This window comes from Microcebus murinus, chromosome 11 (genome assembly GCF_040939455.1).
Source record: "Microcebus murinus isolate Inina chromosome 11, M.murinus_Inina_mat1.0, whole genome shotgun sequence".
Classification (NCBI taxonomy): Eukaryota; Metazoa; Chordata; class Mammalia; order Primates; family Cheirogaleidae; genus Microcebus; species Microcebus murinus.
Window position 1 is genome coordinate 33025113 of NC_134114.1, and position 25324 is coordinate 33050436.

General features: G+C 37.5%; 1 protein-coding gene and 1 long non-coding RNA gene across 6 annotated transcripts in view; one reads left to right on the top strand and one right to left on the bottom strand.

Annotated features, from left to right (window-relative positions):
• The window catches only part of LOC142873723 (uncharacterized), a 27238-nt gene extending 2968 nt beyond the window's left edge, over positions 1-24270 (top strand). Inside the window, exons 2-4 of the long non-coding RNA XR_012921678.1 lie at positions 2635-2746; positions 14386-14452; positions 24183-24270. This is a non-coding gene — a long non-coding RNA (uncharacterized LOC142873723). The remainder of the gene's footprint in view (positions 1-2634; positions 2747-14385; positions 14453-24182) is intronic.
• Positions 1-25324, bottom strand: part of C11H5orf34 (chromosome 11 C5orf34 homolog) — a 30242-nt gene that overhangs the window by 845 nt on the left and 4073 nt on the right. For 2 of the 5 annotated variants that reach the window (XM_076008005.1, XM_076008004.1), the window contains 9 exons: positions 24175-24803; positions 18363-18464; positions 16758-16881; positions 9259-9350; positions 8323-8392; positions 7491-7661; positions 6340-6434; positions 3746-3841; positions 943-983 (listed from right to left, as the gene is read on the bottom strand). In XM_076008005.1, coding sequence (XP_075864120.1) covers positions 943-983; positions 3746-3841; positions 6340-6434; positions 7491-7661; positions 8323-8392; positions 9259-9350; positions 16758-16881; positions 18363-18464; positions 24175-24803 — 1420 coding nt within the window. Of the gene's footprint in view, positions 1-942; positions 984-2739; positions 3842-6339; positions 6435-7490; positions 7662-8322; positions 8393-9258; positions 9351-16757; positions 16882-18362; positions 18465-24174; positions 24804-25324 lie in introns of those variants that run through there. The other 3 variants (XR_012921677.1, XM_076008007.1, XM_076008008.1) reach the window with 3 other exon arrangements.

Consider the following 25324-nt stretch of genomic DNA (forward strand, 5'->3'; position numbering starts at 1 on the left):
ATATTATTTGAATAAGATTAAAGAAAAATCAGAAGACAAATTTAAATGAATGGAGTGAGAATGTACAAAAGAGGTTGTGTGCAGGGGCTCATGCTTGTAATCCTAGCACTCTGGGAGGCTGAGGTGGGAGCTTGAGCCCAGCCTGAGCAAGAGTGAGACTCCATCTCTACAACAAAATAGAAAAATTAGCCGGGCATGGGGCCAAGTGCCTGTAGTCCTAGCTACTTGGGAGGCTGAGGCAGAAGGACTGCTTGACTCCAAAAGGTTTTTTTTTTTTGAGACAGAGTTGCTCACTGTAACTCAAACTCCTGGGCTCAAGTGATGCTCACGCCTCAGCCTCCCGACTAGCTGGGACTATAGGTGCATGCCATCATGCCTGGCTAATTTTTTCCATATTTTGTAGAGACAGCGTCTCGCTCTTGCTCAGGCTGGTCTTAAACTCCTGATCTCAAGAGATCCTCTTGCCTTGGCATCCCAGAGTGCTAGGATTATAGGCCTGAGCCACCAAGCCTAGCCAAGCCCAGGAGTTTGAGATTGTAGTGAGCTATGATACCACTGCACACTAGCCAGAGCAACAGAACAAGATTGTCTACAAAACAACAAAACCACGCACAGAACAAAAGGTTTTGTAAGAAAAGGATGTCAGAGATATGGTCTTAAACAGTTGTAATTTAGAATACAGTCATATGAAAAAGTGCCCAAAGGAGACCTTAACCCTAGTTTTTACTGTTCCTTGCCCAATTTAAACCTAAAGAAAAGTATAAATGTCAACATAATGTACCTTCCATAGGTAGGATATATCTTAAATATTTGCTGACTCAAAGCTCTGCAATATATAAGTATGGATTAATATTCACAAAGTATTCCATCTTGAATTAAGCCTAGAATGGAAAGGAAGTATTTAATAATTATGCAGGACAATGCATCCTGTTTAAAGGATACAGTTAAACTTCTGTATTTTTTCAAGTTCAGAAGCAACACACCTGTGCAAGAAAAAAAAAAAGTAAGTTCATGCCAGATGTCTGGTTTTTCATATTTGTGGAATTTCAACTAAGCATACTTTTTTTTTGAGACTCAACTGGTATTTATTGAGTGCATAAAAGTTCCCACCTCAAGGACTTTGTAACTGAATATTGATGTTTGAAGGGAATGGGCCTTCCTGCTACTTCTTAGTACTAATCTGGCATACACTCTACTTTCTTCCCTGCAGTTTACTCAAACTTTAAAAACCTACTGAAATCCCATCCCTTCAGTGAATAAGGATGTTATCCTTGAATTTCTATAGCATTATGTTATTTAATCACATACTTCTTTGTAATGTCTTCTCTTGAACTATTTAACTTTCTGATATTCCTACCTAGATTGTCTTTCTCAGAAGGAAGAATCTTATTTTTCTGTACTTTGTGCATATATTAAGATCTCATTTATATGGAACTCTTAAGGAATGGGTGGTTTGGGAAATCCAAGTTTTTACATAGTTGAATTAGGTATCAAAACATCATAACTATTTTTTATTAAATTCCTTCTTGGATAGACTACCTATTCATGTAATTGTTTTCTTAAGCACAAAAGGTTAACGTGATGAACATTAGCTTTTACCATGTTCTACAGAATGAGATATTGGGGTAACTGGTATGGGATAGAGGGCTGAATGCATACAACTCTAGTAGAACCCCTATGTGTGTGTTCTTTGTCCTTTTTCTCATCAAGCTAAATCGAAATATGAGCAGTGGCATGCCACTACAAATAGCGTAACTTGACTAGCTCTCTACAAAATTAATGAGGACATTAGTCTAAAACATCTCTTTATTCAAGTCACTAGAAAAGTCTTCTTCATGTTCATAATAGGCTATGTCACTTGTCTGCTTTATTGGCTTTACTAAAATGGACCACATGCATGCCCTTGTCAGCTTGCATTCTTTTTTTTCCTTGTGCTCCACCCTATGTACTCTACTTTCCTATGTACTCCATTCTCTATGGATGGAGAATGAGAGATATTTCATCATATTAAGCATCTGTGGTAAAGAACTTGGATATGACTTACTCTAAGCCTGCTGATTCTTCATCATTGCAAAACATCTTTTTTTTATTTTTTTACACAAAACACATTATTCTGGGTATAAACAACAATACAATCCTTAATGCTGTTGCTCACATGATGAACCAATATCTTCTGTACTATTTTTTGACTAGCATCCCTATTAAAAAGTTGAATCAGTAAGTTAATTGAGGGTAAGGTGGAAAAAAAAACCACTGAAATACAATTTAGGCATCTTTTTATTGTACAATCTCTTCTCTTCCTTCAGCCTAGCCTCTTTGACAAGAAAACAATCACAGTGGAGATGTCTTAGGCTTTGCTAGGGAAATGGAGCTGCTACTCCTCAATTCCTTTATCTTGTCCCTTCTGCTCCTAGTTGCTTGTACTATTAGCTGCTATCACCAACCTGTCCTTTCACTTTTGAGTATGTCTTGACAATTATCTTCTTCTCAGCTTTCATATAAAAAGTCTGGCATTTTATAAACTTTGCCAGTTGAGCAGTGGTGAAATGATCAGTTTTAAAGCTATGTGTAATTTCCCGTTCTTCCCAAATGTTTTTTGCTAGCTACTTAAGCAACTTTTCTGCTCCTAAACAGGCTTTAGCTGATGGATGAGGGATCTGGAAAGCTGGATCCTTAGATACCGGAGATATTCAAATAACATCTACGGATTTGATTTGAGCTGTTCTAAGAAGTGACTCAGGAAAAGGTGATAAAAATCAGGCTTAATGTTTATATTTAGCTTCTCTATACTCTGCTAGGTCACCTCACAATTTATTTTAAAAAACTTCCTAAATTCCCCCTGGCATCCTTCTCTTCCAATATATATTTAGGTTATACTCTCAGTGATACTAATCTTCCTAATGACCTTTCTTCCTATCATTTTTCCATTTAGGAACCTGTAATTCTATCAAGTATGAACTCCTCTACTTATTACAAGATCCATTCCTAGCCATCAAAACTCATACTATACCCTAACAGATAGCATCTGCTCCATTAAAACTATCTTCTTACTGACTCCACAGGCCAAAGTATCTTCCTTACTTCTGTCCTTGCTTCTTCCCTAAAATGTCTTATTTTCCCAAAATATTCCTTTGAAGCCCAGTTCTAGTACCTTGCAAACTGAAAAGCACACAAGAAAGACTAAAATGCTTGCTTTATTTGGTTGATTTGCCAATTAATTTGGGGGAGATAACTAATATGATAAAAATTATTTAAAAAGCAACTTTTTCTGAAAGCTTTTTATGTTAGTCCACATTTATTTCCTTTAATATTACTAAAATTTAAGACTTCCCTTTAAAATTTTCCCTAAAATTTTCAGAATAAATTTATCTCATAAAAAGAGCCACTCAGGCCAGGTGCGGTGGCTCACGCCTGTAATCCTAGCACTCTTGTGAGGCCGAGGTGGGCGGATTGCTCAAGGTCAGGAGTTTCAAAAAGAGCCACTTATTTTCATGTGAAGTTTTCCATGCAAGGTTTTCTGACCTTCAGATAAAATATGATGAAATGTAATATAATAAATTAGATGTCTGATTAGAAATAAATTATTTTCAAGCTTAAGGTATAAAAAAATATAGGAGTTAAAAATGTCTAAAACAAAGATAGTATTTTGGGGGAAAAAAGCCTAACAGTTTACCAGTTGACACTTTAATTTTTAAGTATTAGTTTGGTCTTCTACACAGATTAAGTTTAAAAGAAATATAAATACCAATTTTCTTCAACAGAAGATGAAGGATGTGTAGGCATCTCTCTGGGATTGGTCTGGGTCAGCCTTCTGCACCATGATATTACTGTTGTCACATATCTAGAATGAACATATTAAAAGAAATAGTTAAAAAATAACTTATATACATTATAAAAGTATAAAAAAATGGAAAAATCATTAAGACAATTTGGGAAAAAACAATAGATCAAAAATGTTAAAGTGAGGCACTTACTGGAGAGTTTTCTAAATTTTTTTCACTGGTCATAGAAAGGGCAAGTTTTTTCCATTATTCAACAAAAATAAAATTTTTTACTAACATTTGTGAGTAATAAAAATGACATTTAAGGCCGGGCGCGGTGGCTCACGCCTGTAATCCTAGCACTTTGGGAGGCCGAGGCGGGCGGATTGCTCAAGGTCAGGAGTTCGAAACCAGCCTGAGCGAGACCCCGTCTCTACCAAAAATAGAAATAAATTAATTGACCAACTAAAAATATATATACAAAAAATTAGCCGGGCATGGTGGCGCATGCCTGTAGTCCCAGCTACTCGGGAGGCTGAGGCAGTAGGATCGCTGAGCCCCGGAGATTGAGGTTGCTGTGAGCCAGGCTGACGCCACGGCACGGGCAACAAAGTGAGACTCTGTCTCAAAAAAAAAAAAAAAAAAATGACATTTAAGAATCAAAATAAAGATGAAACCTGGATTTAATTTGAAGTTCAAATTCAAATGTTTAAATTCTTTTAGTTTTTAAATTAAAATGAGTTTCATTGTTTTATCATAAAATGCCTTTATACATAATAAGCCTACATTGAGCATTTGCTTATTAAAATTTAAATCAGAAAGCACCCATTAATGCATACATACATACACATACATACACATAAGTACATACACATAACTCACTGAATACACAAAACAGGTACCAAGTTTAATGAAATGAATGATCTGAAGTGATTGGCTGAACCAAATATAATGTTTGTTAAAGACACTATCTTTTTTTTTTTTTTTTGAGACAGAGTCTCGCTTTGTTGCCCAGGCTAGAGTGAGTGCGGTGGCATCAGCCTAGCTCCCAGCAACCTCAAACTCCTGGGCTCAAGCAATCCTGCTGCCTCAGCCTCCCGAGTAGCTGGGACTACAGGCATGCACCACCATGTCCGACTAATTTTTTCTATGTATTAGTTGACCAATTAATTTCTCTTTCTAATTATAGTAGAGACGGGGTCTCCCTCTTGCTCAGGCTGGTTTTGAACTCCTGACCTCGAGCAATCTGCCCACATCGGCCTTCCAGATTGCTAGGATTACAGGCGTGAGCCACCGCGCCTGGCCAAGACACTATCTTTTTCAGGCAAATTATTCAAAAGAGCAATGACTGTTGGAGAGTTTAGTCCAAAAAGCAATAAAACCCAACAAAAAATAAATTCAAGAGGTTAAAAAAAAAAAGCAACTGTATGAACATTCTCAAATAAAATCACTAAAATGTCAAGACTATTACAAGTAGAACTATTATAACTAATAATATGGCCAGTTGCGGTGACTTATGCATGTAATCCTAGCATTCTGGGAGGCCGAGGTGGGCGGATCATTTGAGCTCAGAAGTTCGAGACCAGCCTGAGCAAGAGTGAGACCCCGTCTCTACTAAAAATGGAAAGAAATTAATTAGCCAACTAAAAATATATATAGAAAAAACTAGCTGGGCATGGTGGCACAAGCCTGTAGTCCCAGTTACTTGGGAGGCTGAGGCAGAAGGATTGCTTGAGCTCAGGAATTTGAGGTTGCTGTGAGCTAGGCTGATGCCACAGCACTCTAGCCAGAGCAACAGAGTGTGACTCTGTCTCCAAAACAAAACAAAACAAAAAAAACAAATTACATAAGTCAAAAGACAAAATGCTGAAGAATCATCCCCATTTTAAGAACAATCATCAGGTAATTTAATTTTATCAACTATATAGAAATATACACAATTTTATGGCTGGGCATGGTGGCTCATGCCTGTAATCCTAACACTCTGGGAGGCCGATGTGGGCAGATTGCTCCTAGCAGGTGGATTGATCGTGTCAGGAGTTCAAAACCAGCCTGAGCAAGAGCCAGACCCTGTCTCTACTATAAATAGAAAGAAATTAATTGGCCAACTAATATATATAGAAAAAATTAGCTGGGCATGGTGGCACATGCCTGCAGTCCCAGCTCCTTGGGAGGCTGAGGCAGCAGGATTGCTTGAGCCCAGGAGTTTGAGGTTGCTGGGAGCTAGACTGCCGCCACGGCACTCACTCTAGCCTGGGCAACAAAGCGAGACTCTGTCTCAAAAAAAAGAAATATACACAATTTTAGTTACTTGTGGTTGTAAACCTCATGTCAAATCAGAGAATTGGTTCATTGCCTAACATAGCTGACCACACACGGTCCAACGTCCACAGCAGGTCAGTGTGTCTATAACACATTCCATTATGAAAAATCACTTGAATATAAATGGAAATGACTGAAGCTGACTTGATCCTATTTAGTTATGCTAAATACCATTATAACATTTAAATAATGTTTATATGTCTCCATCAAATAAAAGTAAAACATAAAAATAATTTTTCAAATTGCCTGTCAGTACCTTTCATATGGTCCAGGGTGTTCAATTTGAATTAACTGATCTTGTCCATCAGGAAAAGTTAACTTACACAAACCTAAGGTAAGACCTTGATTTACCTTAAGAAGCAAAAAGGAAAGGTAGGTTTTATCATTCTAAACCTGAAAATAAAAACATAAACAACCCTAACTTCACTAGCAACTTAAAAAATAAGAGTAATCATTAAAAATTTGATAATTTAAACATATTTTACATGGGATATAGGTATTATTTAACTACTGCTCATATAAATATCAAAGAGTAAAAATACTAATCCTTTCTGTAATGAGTTATCGTTATAAAAATAGTTATTTGTCATGCAATTCCAATTTTTGCTAGGAAATCCAATGAGATCAGTAAAGTCTCTTGATAGATTTTATGCTTCAAAACATAAATTAAGGCTGGGAACAGTGGCTCATGCCTGTAATACTAGCACTCTGGGAAGCCGAGGTGGGAGTATTGCTTGAGGTCATAAGTTCAAGACCAGCCTGAGCAAGAACAAGACCCCATCTCTACTAAAAATAGAAAAATAAGCTGGGCGTGGTGGCATGTGCCTGTCTGTAATCCCAGCTATAGGGGAGGCTGAGGCAGGAGAATTGCTTGAGCCCAGGAGTTTGAGGTTGTTGTGAGATAGGCTGATGCCATGGCACTCTAGCCTAAGTGACAGAGCAAGATTCTGTCTCCAAAAAATAATAATTAAATAAATAAATTGAGGCCAGGCGCGGTGGCTCACGCCTGTAATCCTAGCTCTCTGGGACGCCGAGGCAGGCTGATTGCTCGAGGTCAGGAGTTTAAAACCAGCCTGAGCAAGAGTGAGACCCCGTCTCTACTATAAATACAAAGAAATTAATTGGCCAACTGATATATATATAAAAAATTAGCCGGGCATGGTGGCACATGCCTGTAGTCCCAGCTACTTGGGAGGCTGAGGCAGTAGGATGGCTTGAGCCCAGGAGTTTGAGGTTGCTGTGAGCTAGGCTGACGCCACGGCACTCACTCTAGCCTGGACAACAAAGCGAGACCCTGTCTCAAAAAAATAAATAAATAAATTGAGAGAGTGTGGTACTTTATTTTCTTTGTTCTGTTTTCCACAAATAACCAATAACAAATAGATTTCAATCTGAAGTATACCCAACCTGTCTCTTTTCAATGGAAGAGCTGAAATTCCAATTTAGAGTTAGACTAATGCCATCTAAAAAGATAACATGTACTTTGTCATCAGAGTAGGCAAGAAATCTTCCCACGTTGGGTATGAGTGATTCTTTCAAACGCAAAGGCAATATATTGCTCTCATTTATCCCAGAAACCTAAAACCAAGTAAATAAAAATAGCAGGAAATAGAGTTACCCATTAATAAAATTTAAATGACTATTAATCAACTCTAAGGCAACTTCAGATTCTTATTCAGAAGCTGAATATTTGTAGAATACTTATGTATGCTTGAATTTTTCCATAAGTTGATACCCTAGTCTATTTATAAGCAGATTTAAATTCTAATATCTTTGAAAAGTCACTGTTCTACTCTGAACTTCACATAGAATGTAGACAAAAGTTAGGATCTACAGCAACATACAGGTTTACAGTTAAATTAGTATAGATACAGAAATCAAAGTATGAGAACCACTTCCTCCAAGTCAGCATTAAAGAATTTATTTTCATAGTTATGAAAATACAGAATACTGTAGTATCATAGTTTATAATAACTATGTTTTTACATACTAAAATTCAATCAATTCTTCTGTCCTTACCCCTCCATTAAAAACAAAAACAAACTATATTCAACAAAGGTATAACTTATAAGCCTGATTTTTCAGTGTCTATTAGTTGGGTATTTTTCTGAATAAACCAATATAAATGTTACAAAGAACTTCTCACATAACTTAGATGAAAGCAGATTGAATTTAGAAGTATAGATACAAATAATAAAACAATTGAAAATATCATGTTTTTAAAATAATTTTAACATACCATTTTCCAGCAGCATACACAATAGTTATGGCTTAAAGAAAGTCTCATCTTCGCACAATGTTGAAGAATTCTGTGAACATGAATAAGACTACTTAAACACTTGCAAATAATGACATTTTCCAATTCTAGCAACTCATTCTCAATGCGAAACAACATTTTAGATGGCAAGTAACTCATTTCCAGTGAAATATTTTGGGAACTCCTTGTTTCCAGAAATCTTTAAGCTCCTAGAAGGGAACTATTGTTGCTTTCCTAATCTTACCTGCATAAGGCCATTCCTCTTTTAGCAGTGAAAAGAGAGGGAATGAGAGAAGAGGTGATTCACAGTGCCTAGAAGGTTTAACTTAGCCTGAAAGTGGTGGGGATGTGAAGGAAGTACCCCTAGGAAGTCAAATTACAAAATACGTTCCTTTAAACCTATTTTCAAAGAAGCTTAGACACAAATTTATAAAAAGAACTAATTTAATTCAACAATCCACTTTCATTCTTCTGGGTGCCACAGACTGAGAGAATTTTTAAAACATATGAACCAAAGAATGACACTACACTTCATCTTTAGTACACTCTCAGAAATCTTTATTACTTTGAGGATGATAAAGAAGTATGAAAATTTCAAATACATCATCAAATCCCCAACCCGATTTCAAGAAATAATGATGCCACACTTACCCAGAGGAAAGGCACTTATTTCCTTTTAGCTCCTGCTCACCCAATATAAATGTTTCTCCATATTCAGATTTCAAAGCCAGAACTACTCTTATAATAATAATAATATAGTCTATTTTATAAATTATGAGACCAGAAAAGTTGACAAATTTTGCCAAAGACATGTATTTCCGTTGTACCTGCCAATTCTTAATCTTATTCTTAATCACAAGAATGTGTCATGGTTTTCAGACAAGTAACACCTGATGCAGTTGAACATGAAGAACTTACCTGGTTGCCTGCTTAATTAGAGAACACACAGAGAACAGACTTCCTGGTCTATCTGGAGGAAGGTTATTTACTGAATAAGTTTTCTCTTCTCTCTGAAAATTAGTTTAAAATGAAAACCTCATTAATAATAAATTTTGGCCCTTATTACTTAGCTATTTTTTTTTAAATATGTATTTACATAATGACAAGCAAGCAGTTATTTTAACCGAATCCCATCCAAGTACTAACCAGGTCTGACCCTGCTTAGCTTCTGAGATCAGACGAGATCAGGCACATTCAGGGTAGTATGGCCATAGACTATTTTAACAATCTAATGCCTATAAAATCTGTATGTATTTAAAGGTATTTTATGATGTTTATCCATTTTCCATTTTTTAAAAGTATAGAATTCCTCCATTCCTCATATCCGCTCAAAAATTACATTCTAATAGCATGTAACTTACTGCCCAAGTTAAATATTGGCTATACTTAAATTAACATAGTAACCAAACTAATTTTCCTACACATTAGCTGGAAATTTATCACATAAGCCATTCTTCTCTCTTAAGAGGAAAAAAAAAAAGACTACATAGGTTTAAAAAAACAATTTTAGGCCGGGCGCGGTGGCTCACGCTTGTAATCCTAGCACTCTGGGAGGCCGAGGCGGGCGGATTGCTCAAGGTCAGGAGTTCAAAACCAGCCTGAGCGAGACCCCGTCTCTACTATAAAAATAGAAAGAAATTAATTGGCCAACTAATATATATATATAAAAAAAATTAGCCGGGCATGGTGGCTCATGCCTGTAGTCCCAGCAACTCGGGAGGCTGAGGCAGTAGGATTGCTTAAGCCCAGGAGTTTGAGGTTGCTGTGAGCTAGGCTGACGCCACGGCACTCACTCTAGCCTAGGCAAGAAAGCGAGACTCTGTCTCAAAAAAAAAAAAAAAAAAAAAACAATTTTAATTGAATGAATATATCATTTTGTTATATTTTATGAACAGAAGAACTATTGCTACAGTTTGTGGAAGACAACATTATTTACAGGCTCAGGTTCTTGTAATAAAAAGAAAAACATTTTATTTTGTTATTCCTTCTGAATTTCCTCTTTCTCAGAGTTGCTAGTGTTTCCCAGGACTCTGTCTCCAGCCTTCTCTTCTGACTTCCTAATTTCTTTTTAGGTAATCCCCACAATGTCTAAAGCTGTGTTCACAATAAATATCATAATAGCAACAGCTAACATTTATGGAGCAGATACTATGTGCTAGGCATTATGCTATGTACTTTACATGGATTATCTCACTCCTCAAAATAATACTGAGATAAGAACTATTGATGCCTGTTTTTTAGATAAGGAAACTGAGGTTGAAGTGTAAGAAGCAGCAGAGATCTGATTTGAACCACAAGACAGTGTAGCTTATGTTCTCTACCATCAGGGAAAGAAGATGGGCTTTGAATTTGCAGCCAGTCAGATCTGGATTCAAATAGCAAGTCTGCTGCCTCTTATGATAATAATGGGCAGGCCATACAACCTTTTGTAAGCCTCAGTGCCTAAAACTCATGAAATGGGGATACTACTAAACATCCAGATTGTCCTGAGGATTAACGATATAATACAAATATAAAGCACCTGGGACAGAATTTCGTGCATAGTAGGTATGCACAAAAAAAAAAAAGTCTCTCTTCTTTTAATCTAGCATGTAGATTTGAATATCTAAGTCTCTACTGGATTTCTCTTCTGGATATCACAATAGACATCTCAACTTCAACACGTAAAAATAAAATTATCTTCACTTCAAAATTTGCATTTTCACATTCTCTACTCTGTATTTATCTCTGGTGTGTCAATCATCACATGTTGTTCTCCCTACCTGGAACTCAATTCCCTCCTTGAGCACTTCCCTTTGTCTAACATCTATTTCTCCTTCATTCTCAGGGGAGCCATCACAGAGGACTCTTCAACTAGGAGAAATCCCCTAATTATGTCCACAAGCACAGTTCCTTCTACTCCTGCTGCTTGATCTTTATCACAATTTCAATTAAATAGTTTTTTACTTAATGTTTGTCTTCCCTGCTAGAATGGAGCTCCATGAAGGTAGGGGCTGTATCTGTTTTGCTCACCTCTGTAGCCCCAGCATGTATTAGCACAGTTCCTAGCACATGGTAGGCACTCAAAATATCACAATTTATTTTGGATAGCGAGTTTTATTGTATACTGAGTTCTACTGGACACTGAGTTCCCTAAGGGATCTCATCTTTTCCACTACCCTATTTCATCAGTTCTAAAATGCATATTTTCTATAAATTTAATCTCTCTGAGATCTGGACACATTTTATAATTAAGAGTGTCTGACAGTCTATTAGGCAGGTGGAGTTGAGATATACTTCAATTTAGATCTCCTATTGATACCTCCTGGTTAAGATCAAAAAGCAGCCATCATCAAAACAATTTAGATTTGACAAAAATTTTGGTTTCATACAGTGCCTGGCACCACCATTCATCAATTTATTCATAATTTGGCATCCCTTTCAATTCCTTCCTCATCCCCAATATCCAGTCAGTCATCAATTCTGTCCCTTAATATTTATCTAATTAGTTCTACAGCTTGAAGTTTTACCTCTTCCCTACCCAGTCCATCTTCCTCTAAAACGATCTAACAAAAATCTGATGTCATTTCCCTACTTAAAAATCCTTCAGTGATTCCCCATAGCAGTAAGGTTTCTCATGCTCAATTTATGCACTGGCCCAACTTAGTGATCTAGCCTCTTCTCCAGACATTCCTACCAAGATTCTGTTTCTGTTTTGGTCTTCCAAACTGCAGTATTTTCATTTCCTTCAACATTCCATGCTCTCTCCAGTCTCTTATATCCAGTTAGGTGTCATTTAGCCACTGTTCTAAACACTAACAATAACAGTATATTGAACAAGCCCTGTCTTGTAACAGAGCTTATCTCTAGTGTGGCTGACAGTAAACAAACATACATCAATAAGAAAATGTCATCTCATATTAAAAGAAAAAAGATGAGGGTAGCATGATAGAGAGTGTCATGGGTAGCTTCTTTAATTTGGATAGTGAGGAAAAGCCTCTTTGAGGAGTTACATTTAGGTAGAAATTTGTATGACAAGAAGCCAGCCATGCAAGGAGTTGTTGAGAAAGTAAATTGTTCCCTTAGCTATATGCCCCCACCTCCATCCATCTTTCGTGCAACCCCTCCTTTAGAATCACAGATCCTAGCTTAGCCATGTCTTCCTTCAGGAAGCATTTCTGGAGCCTTAAACACTGGGTCAGGTGCTACTCCTTATGTGGTCCCAAAGGTACAAGTTCTTACCTCTTTGGAAGCACTTACATTGTGAGTACTTGTCAAGCATTCCTATTTAAATTTCTAGTTACACAAGTAATAAAACATTACTATGTTTTTGTAAAAAAAATCACAACAAAAAATACTAGCATTGGCCAGGCAAGGTGGCTCAGGCCTGTAATACTAGCACTCTGGGAAGTAAAGGCAGGAGGATCACTTGAGCCCAGGAGTTTGAGATTGCCGTGAGCTATGATGATGCTACTGAACTCTAGCCAGGGTGACAGAGTGAGACTCTGTCTCAAAAAAAAAAAAAAAAAAAAAAAAAAAATACAAGAATCTTCCTTACATCTTCCTGACTCCTCTCAAAAAGTAACTACACCAGTTTAGTTTATATCTGCTCAAATCTTTTCTTGTACATTATTTACATGTACATTATAGACAATAATTTATAGGTTTTGAGTGTAGAGTTTGTTCTTTACATAAAAAATACCACTGTAGATGTTCCGATGCAACTTTCTTTTTTTACTCAACAGTATCTTGGAAATTTTCCTGTATCCATCTATCTATGATCTACATCTTCCTAATTCTTTTCAACTGCTGCACATTCCTATAATTTGATCACTATAATTTCTTTCACCATTTCTCTATTGAAGGTTGCTCTGAGTTTTTTGCTACTATAGACAGTGCTGTAATCCACATCCTTGGCCATTCATCTTTGTACATCTGAGCAAATGTTTTTCTAGGCTAGATACTTAGAAGCAGAATTTCTGATTCCCTTTACTTGATATGAATTTGTCCCTCATGAAGATAGAACCAATTTATCCTCCAACCAACATTATGAAAGCACCCCTTTTCCCACACTCTTTCCAGCAATAGATGTCATCAATAATTTTAGTTTCTGACAATTTGATAAGTGAACAATGTTCTGTCATTGTTATTTTAATTTGCATTTCCCTGATGCAAGTAGTAAAGTAACATGTTTTCAAATGTTACGGGGTTTTTTAAACTTTATATTGCCTTTTTATGGTTTAGGGTTTTGTTTTGTTTTTTTTTAATAAACATACAATTTTTCTGGATATTTTTTGTCTTTTTATCACTGATTTATAGTATAGAATATTTTCTTCCAGGCCTTTGCTTGCCTTTTTTACTTATCTAAATTCAATAGAAATTTTAAATATTTAAAATTTAACATAAGTTTGAAAATGTCAAGCTTGTCAAACGTTTCTTATGCCTTGGGATTTTCTGTATTGCACTTAAGAAGGCCACCCCTAATGAAAGATTATAGACATCATTCTATCATTCTTCCATACTGTCTTCTAACAATTATAAGTTTGGTTTCTTACATTTAGCTCTTTAATTCATCTGAAATTTATTTTGGAATATGGAATAAAGTAAGGAACAAACAACTTTATCCCCAAAAGAGAGTCACTTGTTTCTAAATCTTTCCACTAAAGCAGAGAAAAGTGAATATGTTGCAGACAAAAGTCTGAGAGTAAATCACAAAGCTTCAACACCATTTATATCCACCACAAATATAAAACTTGTTTGGAAATTTTGTGCTTTATCCCAAAAGCTCATACTCTACTCCATGGTATGTTTGCTTCAGTATAAAAATCATCACCCCTCCCCAATACCTTTATGTAAAACTGAAGCTCGAGGAAGATGTACTATGCTTATCTCGCAATCTTGCAAACCCCTAATATACAGCAGTGTGACTATGCATAGCCGCTCTATTTGCCTGTTTACTTGTCTCATGCTCTACATATACATATAGACATACATGCATATATATATATATATAAAAAACTGGTTACACTTTTATCTCATTTGCTTGTTTGCCTTTCTGACTACTAGACTGTGAATCCTTGAGGGCAGGAACTCTTTCATCACTCCTAGTGCTTATCAGAGTATCTTCCAAAAAGTAAGTGTTTAGTTAATATTTATTGAATAAATTAATACTTTCCTAGAAATAGGCCCCAGTAAAGAATATGCTCCAATATATACTAAAGTACTTATGAATGAAATGATATTTGGGATTTACTTAAAAATAAATAGGGAGTGGGGGAAAGTATAGATGAACAAGCTGGGTGATGGATATGTGGGGGTCTGTTATGCTTATCTCTCTCTCTACTTTTGTATAGGTTTAAAATTTTCCAGTTAAAAAAAACCTCCATTTTTAACTGTTCTTCTTAGTGACTCTAATAATCTTATAACTTAAATACTCCATTTTGGGCTGGGCGCAGTGGCTCACGCCTGTAATCCTAGCACTCTGGAAGGCCAAGGTGGGCGGATTGCTCGAGGTCAGGAGTTGGAAACCAGCCTGAGCAAGAGTGAGACCCCGCCTCTACTATAAATACAAAGAAATTAATTGGCCAACTAATATATATAGAAAAAATTAGCTGGGCATGGTGGCACATGCCTGGAGTCCCAGCTACTAGGGAGACTGAGGCAGCAGGATTGCTTGAGTCCAGGAATTTGAGGTAGCTGTGACGTAGGCTGATGCCACGGCACTCACTCTAGCCTGGGCAACAAGCGAGACTCTGTCTCAAAAAATAAACAAACAAACAAATTCCATTTTGTAATGGAGAGAGAAAATATATTTATTCTGTTTTAATCGGCAAAGGAAAGTAGTGTGATATTATGGTGATCACTATAAAAGTGTGGATGTCAAATGTCAGACTAGGAATACCCAAATTAAAACTCATTAATAAAATATCCATATTATTAGACTATGGTCTGATAAATATGTTTCATTGTTTTCAATGGTAGACAACAGTCTTGTTCAACTTTTTAGTTGTACATAAAGATTTAGAAGTTAAGAATTGCTTAAAATCAGGCCCGGTGTGGTGGCTCACGCCTGTAATCCTAGCTCTCTGCAAGGCCAGGATGGGCAGATCGCTCAAGGTCAGGAGTTCAAAACCAGCCTGAGCAACAGTGAGACCCCGTTTCTACTAAAGATAGAAAGAAATTAATTGCCCAACTAAAAATATACATAGAAAAAAAATTATAGATATATAATATATATAGAAAAAAATTTTCTATATAAATATATATAGAAAAAAAATTAGCTGGGCATGGTGGCGCATGCCTGTAGTCCCAGCTACTTGGGAGGCTGAGGCAGGAGGATTGCTTGAGCCAAGGAGTTTGAGGTTGCTGTGAGCTAGACTGGTACCACAGCACTCTAGCCTAGGCAAGAGAGACTCTATCTCAAAAAAAAAAAAAAAAAAAAGGGAGTTGCTTAAAATCTACAAATAGGCTAGGTGTGGTGGCTCATTCCTGCCTGTAATCCCAGCACTCTGGGAGGCCAGGAAGGGTGGATTGCTTGAGGCCAGGAGTTCTAAACCAACCTGGACAACATAACAAGACCCTATCTCTGCAAAAATTTTTTAAAAAATTGGCTGGGTGTGGTGGCACACACTTGTAGTCATAGCTACTTGGGAGGCTGATGCAGGAGGATTGCTTGAGGCCAGGAATTCAAGCTTACAGTGACCAATGATTGGACCACTGCACTCCAGCCTGGGTGACAGAGTGAGACTCTGTCTTAAAAAAAAAATTTAAAAATTAAAGTTTAATTAAAAAACTAAAAATATACAAACAATTGCATATTGGAGGAAAAAAGAGTGCTTTTCAAAGTAATGCTTTTAGTTTCAGCATTTTCTACTGATAAATTCTATGACAAGAAATTTTGCTTTTGATTTAAACACAAATTGCTTAGGTAAATGGATATAGTAGGTAAGAAAATAGTAAAAATAAGGTGGTTTTGCTTTGTTTTGTTTTTTTAGGGTCTTGCTCCATCACCCTGGCTATAAGTGCAATGGCCCAATCATAGCTCAACACAACTTCAAATCCATGGGTTCAAGCAATCTTCTTGTTTTAGCCCACCAGCTAGATAGGACTACAGGCACACACCACCATGCCTGGCTAATTTTTAAATTTTTTTCAGAGACAGGGGTCTTGCTATGTTGGCCAGGCTATCCTCAAACTCCTGGGCTCAAGTGATCCTCTCACCCCGGCTTCCCAATGTGCTGGGATTACAGGCATGAGCCACCACGCCCTGCAACATAGTTAATAATTACTGTGCCAATGTTGGCAGTGAGATTATATTAATTCTGCAGACTGGGGAGTAGGAAGCAATGTTATATAAAGACCAAATTTCCTGTATATATTCGGAATTATTTAGGAAGACCTATATACCAAAACTCTTCTTGAGTTTGTTGTTGGCTTACCTCTTCTGCTCCTTCCTGAATGGAGCAATACGTAAAATAGTTCCCCAAATGAGCTCCTTCTGATTTGAAAATAGATCCATCTCCAGGATAAATCTCTATTGAGTTCATATTTTGATGAGTAAGTCTAAGGAAGAGAAATAATCATTAAAATTTTTTTCTTATTGAGATTAAAACATCCATGAAGGCAGTCATTAAAAAAAAAAAAAACCAAAGAAATATAGTTTTCTTGGCCTATCCAGAGTAGTGGATAATTTCATATTTGGAACTCTACCAGCTAAATTAACTTGTTTACAAAGATAAACAGAACATGTAGAATTGGTTTATGTATTTATTTTAACAACTAAACTCAGACCTTCTGGAATTCAAGCATCTTGTCTTATTATCCTTCTTATACTCCCATTGCCAATCACAGGGCTGGCACATAATAGTCACCACATCAATATCTATCACACTGGAGTTAAATACACCACTTCCAGAACCTGAAAATAAAATATTCTTTAACACATTGACTGCCACATTAGAAAAAACAATTTTTCCCTGGGGCCATGGTGTTTTTATTACAAAATAGAATGAAAACTTCGCAAACAAAACTATCCTTTCTAATTTAATTGAATTTTAATGAAATTGAAATTTAATGAAAAATTTGTTTATATTTTATCATTTTCTGTGTGTGAGTTATACGCAATGAAACTGTCAATATTAACTGTAACAAGAAGAACTCAATAAGTAAGATTTTCATGAACCAAATGTAGTTACATATGCTTCATCAGGCCCTGGGCTCAAAACTTGAAAACAACTCACATGGCAGTTGATGTGTTAATAATGAAACGGGTAAAATTAATAATTTTTGGATGAGATTAGCCATTTGTGCAAGGAGCCACCTTAAGAAAGGGGACTGACTGTACCTGCAGCAACCAAAAAATAATAAAGGCCTTATTTTATAACATATAAAAACATAAGCCAAGTTAATTTTATTAATATCTATATTAGAATATCTTGTGAGAAGGGATGGGTCTTCACCCATGAAAAGCAGAGGGTTGCCCCCCTAAAAAAAACTTTAACAGTGCTCTTCTAGCATTATTCATGAAAGTAAAGCTTACAATCTGGCCAACATTACCATTCTGGTCACTAGGGGAGGTGTCCTTTGTTATGGGGTACAGATAATTCAATGCCATAACACTGGCACAGAGCAGCCATCAATGAATATTTGCTTTCTGAATAAGGCCAAAATTTCTCTTAGGTATCTAACTTCTCTAATTCCATGCTCAATAGGCAAACTATTATTTTGACTAATTCAAAACACTAGATCCTCTGATGCTTAGAAGGGGTATCCTAAATAAGTGATATGAATATTACATTCACTAGCACAACTGATCTCTGTCCTTGGAGTTGCTATAGAAGTCTTGTAAACATGGTTAATGTGATTGAGTCACAAGACCCCTGTGTGCACTAATTAGTTTTGAGACCTGTAATACCCAGGACCAAACACAGGAGGGACAGTCAGCCCAGTAGAACTGTGTCCTCTTGTGAAAATCTGTCTGCAAGGCTAGTCCCATCCTCTGTGTGACATCAATAATGACTCCAATTCTAACATAGGTGCTTTACCTATATGTAACACCCTTGTACCAAACCACTTTCACTAGTTCAGGGTAGGAATATTCTTCTTCATCAGATTGTTTCTGTAAAAGTGAATTACAAAAATTCCACCTGTGAAGGATAAAATACAAGCCATTACTGTTGGTTACTCAACATAACTACCTTTTTTTTTTTTTTTTTTGAGACAGTCTGGCTCTGTTGCCCGGGCTAGAGTGCCGTGGAGTCAGCCTAGCTTACAGCAACCTCAAACACCTGGGCTCAACCAATCCTTCTGCCTCCCGAGCACCTGGGAGTACAGGTATGCGCCACCATGCCCGGATAATTTTTTCTATATATATATATATATTTTAGTTGTCCAGATAATTCCTTTCTATTTTTTCAGTAGAGCTGGGTCTCATTCTTGCTCAGGCTGGTCTCAAACTCTAGGCCTTGAGTGATCCACCCGCCTCAGCCTCCCAGAGCACTAGGATTATAGGCGTGAGCCACCATGCCCAGCCAACATAATTACCTTTAAAAGTCAACAAAATAGAACTACTGTAACAAGATTTCTTTGTGTAACTCATTAGCTCAAAGAGAAAAAAAAATATGAAAATATATTAATCAAATCTAAAAACAAGTCCTTTTCCCATACATTTTTTAAGTATTTTCGATAATCTCATTATAGAATCTTAGCATAATTCTTAATACATAAATTAACAGTTTTATAAACATTTAAAATTTGGCCTGGATTCAAACAACAAATATTTAGTAAGATATCTATGGTAAGCAGAGTACTATGCTATACAAACGGGGTATATTACACCCACAAAAGGAGACAGTCTCTGTCCTCAATGGAAATTCCTATGGCAGGGACATTAAGTAGTACCGTGTTTCCCCCAAAATAAGACCTATCCATAAAATAAGCCCTACCAGGATTTCTAAGCATTGGCGCAAGATAAGCCTTACCCTGAAAATAAGACCTAGTGATGGGCGTGGCTACGCAGCATATCTGCACAACCCATGCATTTCATCGTGGAGTGGTAAAGACAACAAGCAGCCCTTCTCATCTGCCCCATCACGACAGCTACTATCCCAAGGGTGACCAGAAAGGTGCGGGCAGCGCCACCAACAAGGTCAGCTCCCCCATCAGGTACCAGCCATCCTATGCGTGCTGCAAGCTGAAGCTTTGAGGGGAAAATAACACATCCCCTGAAAAAATAAGCCCTCGGGTGTCTTCTTGAGGAAAAATAAATATAAGACTCTGTCTTATTTTTGGGGAAACATGGCAAACATTGAGTGTAAAGAGAGAGGACATACTGGATGTTGTGGGATGGTACAACACAGACCTAACTTTTCTAGGGTCTTCAGGAAAATAACCCTAAAAAAGTCAGATTTCTTTCCTGACAGAAATATCCTCTTTCCTGACAGAAATCTCTTTTTCTTAACAGAAATCTCTCTTTTCTGACAGAAATCTTTTTCTTAACAGAAATCTCATTCCTGACAGAAATCTTTTTCTTGACAGAAATCTCACTTTCTTGATGGAAATCTCCCTCTGACAGAAATCTACTCTTTTCTTACAGAAATCTTCTCTTTTCTAACAGATCTCTATCCTTTTGACAGAAATCTCCCTGTTTCTTGACAGAAATCTCTTTTCTGATGGAAATTTCCTGTTTTCTTGTTGCAGCAGTGTGCATAGCTAGCGTTACAGCTCTTGTCACAGCTCTTATTCATTTGACCAGGGAAAGAACCTAGTAGCACACGAAGAGTTTGAGAACAGCCTTTATTCTCCTACAGCAGGCTCAGCACACCTGGTGTTCCGGCTCTCTTTGCGTCTTTCAATCTTCTGACCCTTCTGCTCCCCCTTCCTTGTTCTCCTCCTGCTTTTATACCCTTGGTAGAGCTCAAAAAGTGTCCAATCAACAACAAGCTTTAACATCCAATCAAAGACAGTGGGATTGAAAAATTACCCAATCAGGATCACGCAAGCAGCGTGGAAACAGGCAGCAGCACCTGGGCCTGGGGGGATTCCGGCACACTGGGTCCCAGTGGCACACAGGGCCCTGGGCGGCTCTCTGCTGTGGGGCCTGGCCCCAGCAGCGTGCCCTCCAACTGGCCACGCGCAGCACTGGCCTGCGGAGATGCAGAGCAACGGGGAGGTGGCAAGCAGCCGAATCCTGGTGCCTATCATTTTATGTATCATTCTGACAGAAATCTGTCTCTTTCCTGACAAAAATCTTTTTCTTGACAGAAATCTGTCTTTCCTGAGAGAAATCTCTTTCCTGCAGAAATCTTTTCTTTCTTGACAGAAATCTCCTGTTTTCTGACAGAAATTTTTTTCCTGAGAGAAATCTCTCTCTTTCCTGCAGAAATCTCTTTCTTGACAGAATCTCCTCTTTCTGGACAGAAATCTCTATCTTCCTGACAGAAATCTCCTCTTTGCTCACAGAAATCTCTCTCATGACAGAAATATGTTCTCTCCTGAAATCTCTTTCCTGCCTGACAGAAATGTCCTCTTTCCTGACACAAATCTCTCTCTTTCCTGACAGACATGTCCTGCTTTTCTGACAGAAATCTCTCTCCTCCTGATGGAAATCTCCTTTTTCTTGACACAAATATCTTTCCTGACAGAAATCTTTCTCTCTCCTGACAGAAATCTCCTCTTTGCTTACAGAAATCTCTTTCCACACAGAAATCTCCTCTCTCCTGACAGAAATCTCTTCTCTCTGGACAGAGATCTCTCTCTTTCCCAACAGAAATGTCTTTCTTTCCTGACAGTAATCTCTACTCTCCTGACAGAAATCTCTCCTCTCCTGACAGAAATCTTTCTTTACTGACAGAAAACTCTTTCTTTCCTGACAGTAATCTCTCTCTTTTCTCACAGAAATTGCTCTCTTTTGTGACAGAAATCTCTTCTTTCTTGACAGAAATCTCTCTTTCCTCATATTAACCTATCTCTTTGCTGACAGAAATCTCCTTTCTCTGGACAGAAATCTCTTCTCTCTGGACAGAAATCTCTCTTTCCCGACAGAAATCTTTCTCTTTCTCGACAGAAATCTCCCTTTCCTGACAGAAATGTCTCTTTCCTTACAGAAATCTTTCTCTTTCCTGACAGCAATCTTTTTCTTTCTTGACAGAAATCTCTCTTTCCTGACAGAAAACTTTCCTGACAGTAATCTCCCTCTTTTCTGACAGAAATCTCCTCTTTTCTCACAGAAATCGTTTTCTTTTGTGACAGAAATCTCTCTTTCCTCATAGTAATCTATCTCTTTGCTGACAGAAATCTCTCTCTTGACAGAAATTTCCTCTCTCTGGACAGAAATCTCTTCTCTCCGGACAGAAATCTCTCTTTCCCGACACAAATCTTTCTCTTTCCTGACAGAAATGTCTTTCCTGACAGAAATCTTTCTTTCCCCTGACAGAAATCTCTCTTTCCTCATAGTAATCTATCTCTTTCCTGACAGAAATCTCTCCTCTCCTGACAGAAATCTTTCTTTACTGACAGAAAACTCTTTCTTTCCTGACAGTAATCTCTCTCTTTTCTCACAGAAATTGCTCTCTTTTGTGACAGAAATCTCTTCTTTCTTGACAGAAATCTCTCTTTCCTCATATTAACCTATCTCTTTGCTGACAGAAATCTCCTTTCTCTGGACAGAAATCTCTTCTCTCTGGACAGAAATCTCTCTTTCCCGACAGAAATCTTTCTCTTTCTCGACAGAAATCTCCCTTTCCTGACAGAAATGTCTCTTTCCTTACAGAAATCTTTCTCTTTCCTGACAGCAATCTTTTTCTTTCTTGACAGAAATCTCTCTTTCCTGACAGAAAACTTTCCTGACAGTAATCTCCCTCTTTTCTGACAGAAATCTCCTCTTTTCTCACAGAAATCGTTTTCTTTTGTGACAGAAATCTCTCTTTCCTCATAGTAATCTATCTCTTTGCTGACAGAAATCTCTCTCTTGACAGAAATTTCCTCTCTCTGGACAGAAATCTCTTCTCTCCGGACAGAAATCTCTCTTTCCCGACACAAATCTTTCTCTTTCCTGACAGAAATGTCTTTCCTGACAGAAATCTTTCTTTCCCCTGACAGAAATCTCTCTTTCCTCATAGTAATCTATCTCTTTCCTGACAGAAATCTGTCTCTTTCCTGACAGTCATCGCCTCTCCTGACAGAGATCTCTCTTTCCTTACAGAAATCTCTCTTTCCCAACAGAAATGTTTCTCTATCCTGACAGAAATGTCTCTTTCCTGACAGAAATGTCTCTTTCCTCACAGAAATCTTTCTCTTTCCTGACAAAAACCTCCTACTTCCTGACAGAAATCTGTCTCTTTCCAGACAGATAGCTCCTGTTTCCTGACAGAAATCGGTCTCTTTCTTCACAGAAATCTGTGGTTTCTTGACAGAAATTTCCTCTTTCCTAACAGAAATCTCCTGCAGAGTAAAGAGCAGGTGTAGTAGAGAAAGTGAGTTTGAGCAAGCATTCTTGGGATTGCTAGAAGTCCATGTTAACAAGAGTAGAGAAAGCAAGGGCAAGAGTGGTGAAAGATTTGAGGATACAGTAGAAACCCAAGTCATGAAAGACCTGTTATGCTATGTTAAGGATAATGGATTTCAACCTAAAGCTGGTGGTAGGTTATCAAAAACCTGTTAATTTAGAACCATAAATCTCTTTTGATATGTACTCATAACAATGGATTTTCCAATTTTAATCACATAATGGCAAAGCTGAAAGTCATTTCCATATATTTTTTAAAATAACAAATGTATATGGAAAGACTGCCTGAGATCAAATCCCAGTTTTACAGGTACTAGCTGTGTGCCTTTGCTGAAGTTTATTTAACATTTCCATGTCTCAAGTTCCTCTAAAAAAGGGGAATGATACTTCTTAATTTATGGTGTTTCTATAAGAATCAAACAGATGAAGTCCAACAGCGCCTGGCATATAAGTGTTCTGTAACTGTTAGCTATTATCATTATTACTGCCCTATTTACACCAAGTTCATGTTACAAATCTATAACTATTTAATATTAGGTTATTCATCTCTTAGTGGAGGTAAAAAGTTTATACTGGGGCATCCAGAAGCCTCTCCATGTTTATCCCTTTTGAAAATGGAAATATTTATAGTTAACCAAAGACAGGGTAGCCCCTGAGACTGTGTATAAACAAAAGCACCAGCAAGCAAAGGCATGGGCTCCATGTAGGTGGCTCACGCCTGTAATCCTAGCACTCTGGGAGGCCGAGGCGGGCGGATTGCTCAAGGTCAGGAGTTCAAAACCAGCCTGAGCGAGACCCCGTCTCTACCATAAAAATAGAAAGAAATTAATTGGCCAACTAATATATATAATATAAAAATCAGCCGGGCATGGTGGCTCGTGCCTGTAGGTCAGCCACGGCACTCACTCTAGCCTAGGCAAGAAAGCGAGACTCTGTCTCAAAAAAAAAAAAAAAAAAAAAAAGGCATGGGCTCCAGTGAGCAGCGGCAGGTGCTCCTCTGTGCTCGCTCCCACAGAGCCCTGTGCAGACTCCTGTCCCATCACTTACCACACTTTAATAATCCTTTTAGGGACAATGACCTTCACTAGACTCTAAGTTACCAGAAAGCAGGGACTGTTTCTTAGTCATTTCTATAGTCACTGGGCTGAACAAAGTATTTCGTATAGAGTCAGCCTTCCATGAACATGGAATGTACGGACACAGAGTAGGAAACATAAGCAACACATTTGCTAGGAAAATTACTTACTATCAGCTAAAAACAAAGTTTTGGATCAACTAAATGAACTTTCCCATTATTCTTAAAGAAGAGTTTATGACAAAAGCTTTATGAACAAAAGACATTCTTCTATTACCTGTGCAGGTGCGGGACAGGACAGCTGAGTGACAAGGCCCTAGGAAGAACAGAAACCTCTTTTCCTCTTTCCTCTGAAACAGAAGTTAAAATTCTACTCTGGGTGATATGTGCATCAATTTTAGACATATTGCTAACTTTAGTATGAAAACGAAGAGCTAAAGACAAAGGATATTTCCATTCCTCTGGACAGGCTGCCACAGACCAGTGTTGCTTTATCCATGTATATACACATGTGTATTTTGTACCAGGTGAAGGCAGCTTTTCCTTCCCTTCAGTTCCATTTACATAACTCATCCTCTTTAAAGGTTCTTTGGATTTCATGATGTGGCAATAGAGTTCATTTTCTTTATTCTTCAGTCTCTGTCTTGATAAATTTCCAAATGTATAGGTTTTGCCAGTTTTTTCAACTAGTTTGTCTTTTTGGGCTGACAATACTACAGATAACTCTGGCTTCTGGCTAACTTTACACAAAAAATGCACTGTAAATTCATGCTGAGATCTTGGCAGGCAAAGGTATGCATGACCATCTAAAGATGTTATCTTCACGGTGCCACTTTCCAGACATATCATGCTATCATCTGCATCAAGACTGGGCCATCTCACTTCTGAGATGTCAATGAATATATGCTAAATTGAAGGGGGAAAAAAGATGGTATTTTCTGTTAATAGTCCAATTTTTCCATACATTTGATACTTAAATATTGTGTAAGAAAGCTCTTAAGTATTTGTATTTTCACTACCTAGAGAGAATGATAAATGGAAAGCCAGATGTCAGCCTATATATGGTTTTCCAGATTATATTTGATATTATGTCTTATAAGAGACATAAAACACACACATACATGCACATACACACACAAAATACAGAAAAGAAGAAAAAGAAATACCTTGATTATATTTAGTGTTAAACATATTCTGGTTTAAAATATACTGAATCAGAGATAAATAAATTTGCACTCCCCTACCCCAGAAACCTACTCTGAAAAAGAACAGAAGTGAGGATGAAGCAGCCCTATGATATGCTATATTAAAAGCAATCAAGCCGGGCGCGGTGGCTCACACCTGTAATCCTAGCACTCTGGGAGGCTGAGGCAGGCGGATTGCTCGAGGTCAGGAGTTCGAAACCAGCCTGAGCAAGAGCAAGACCC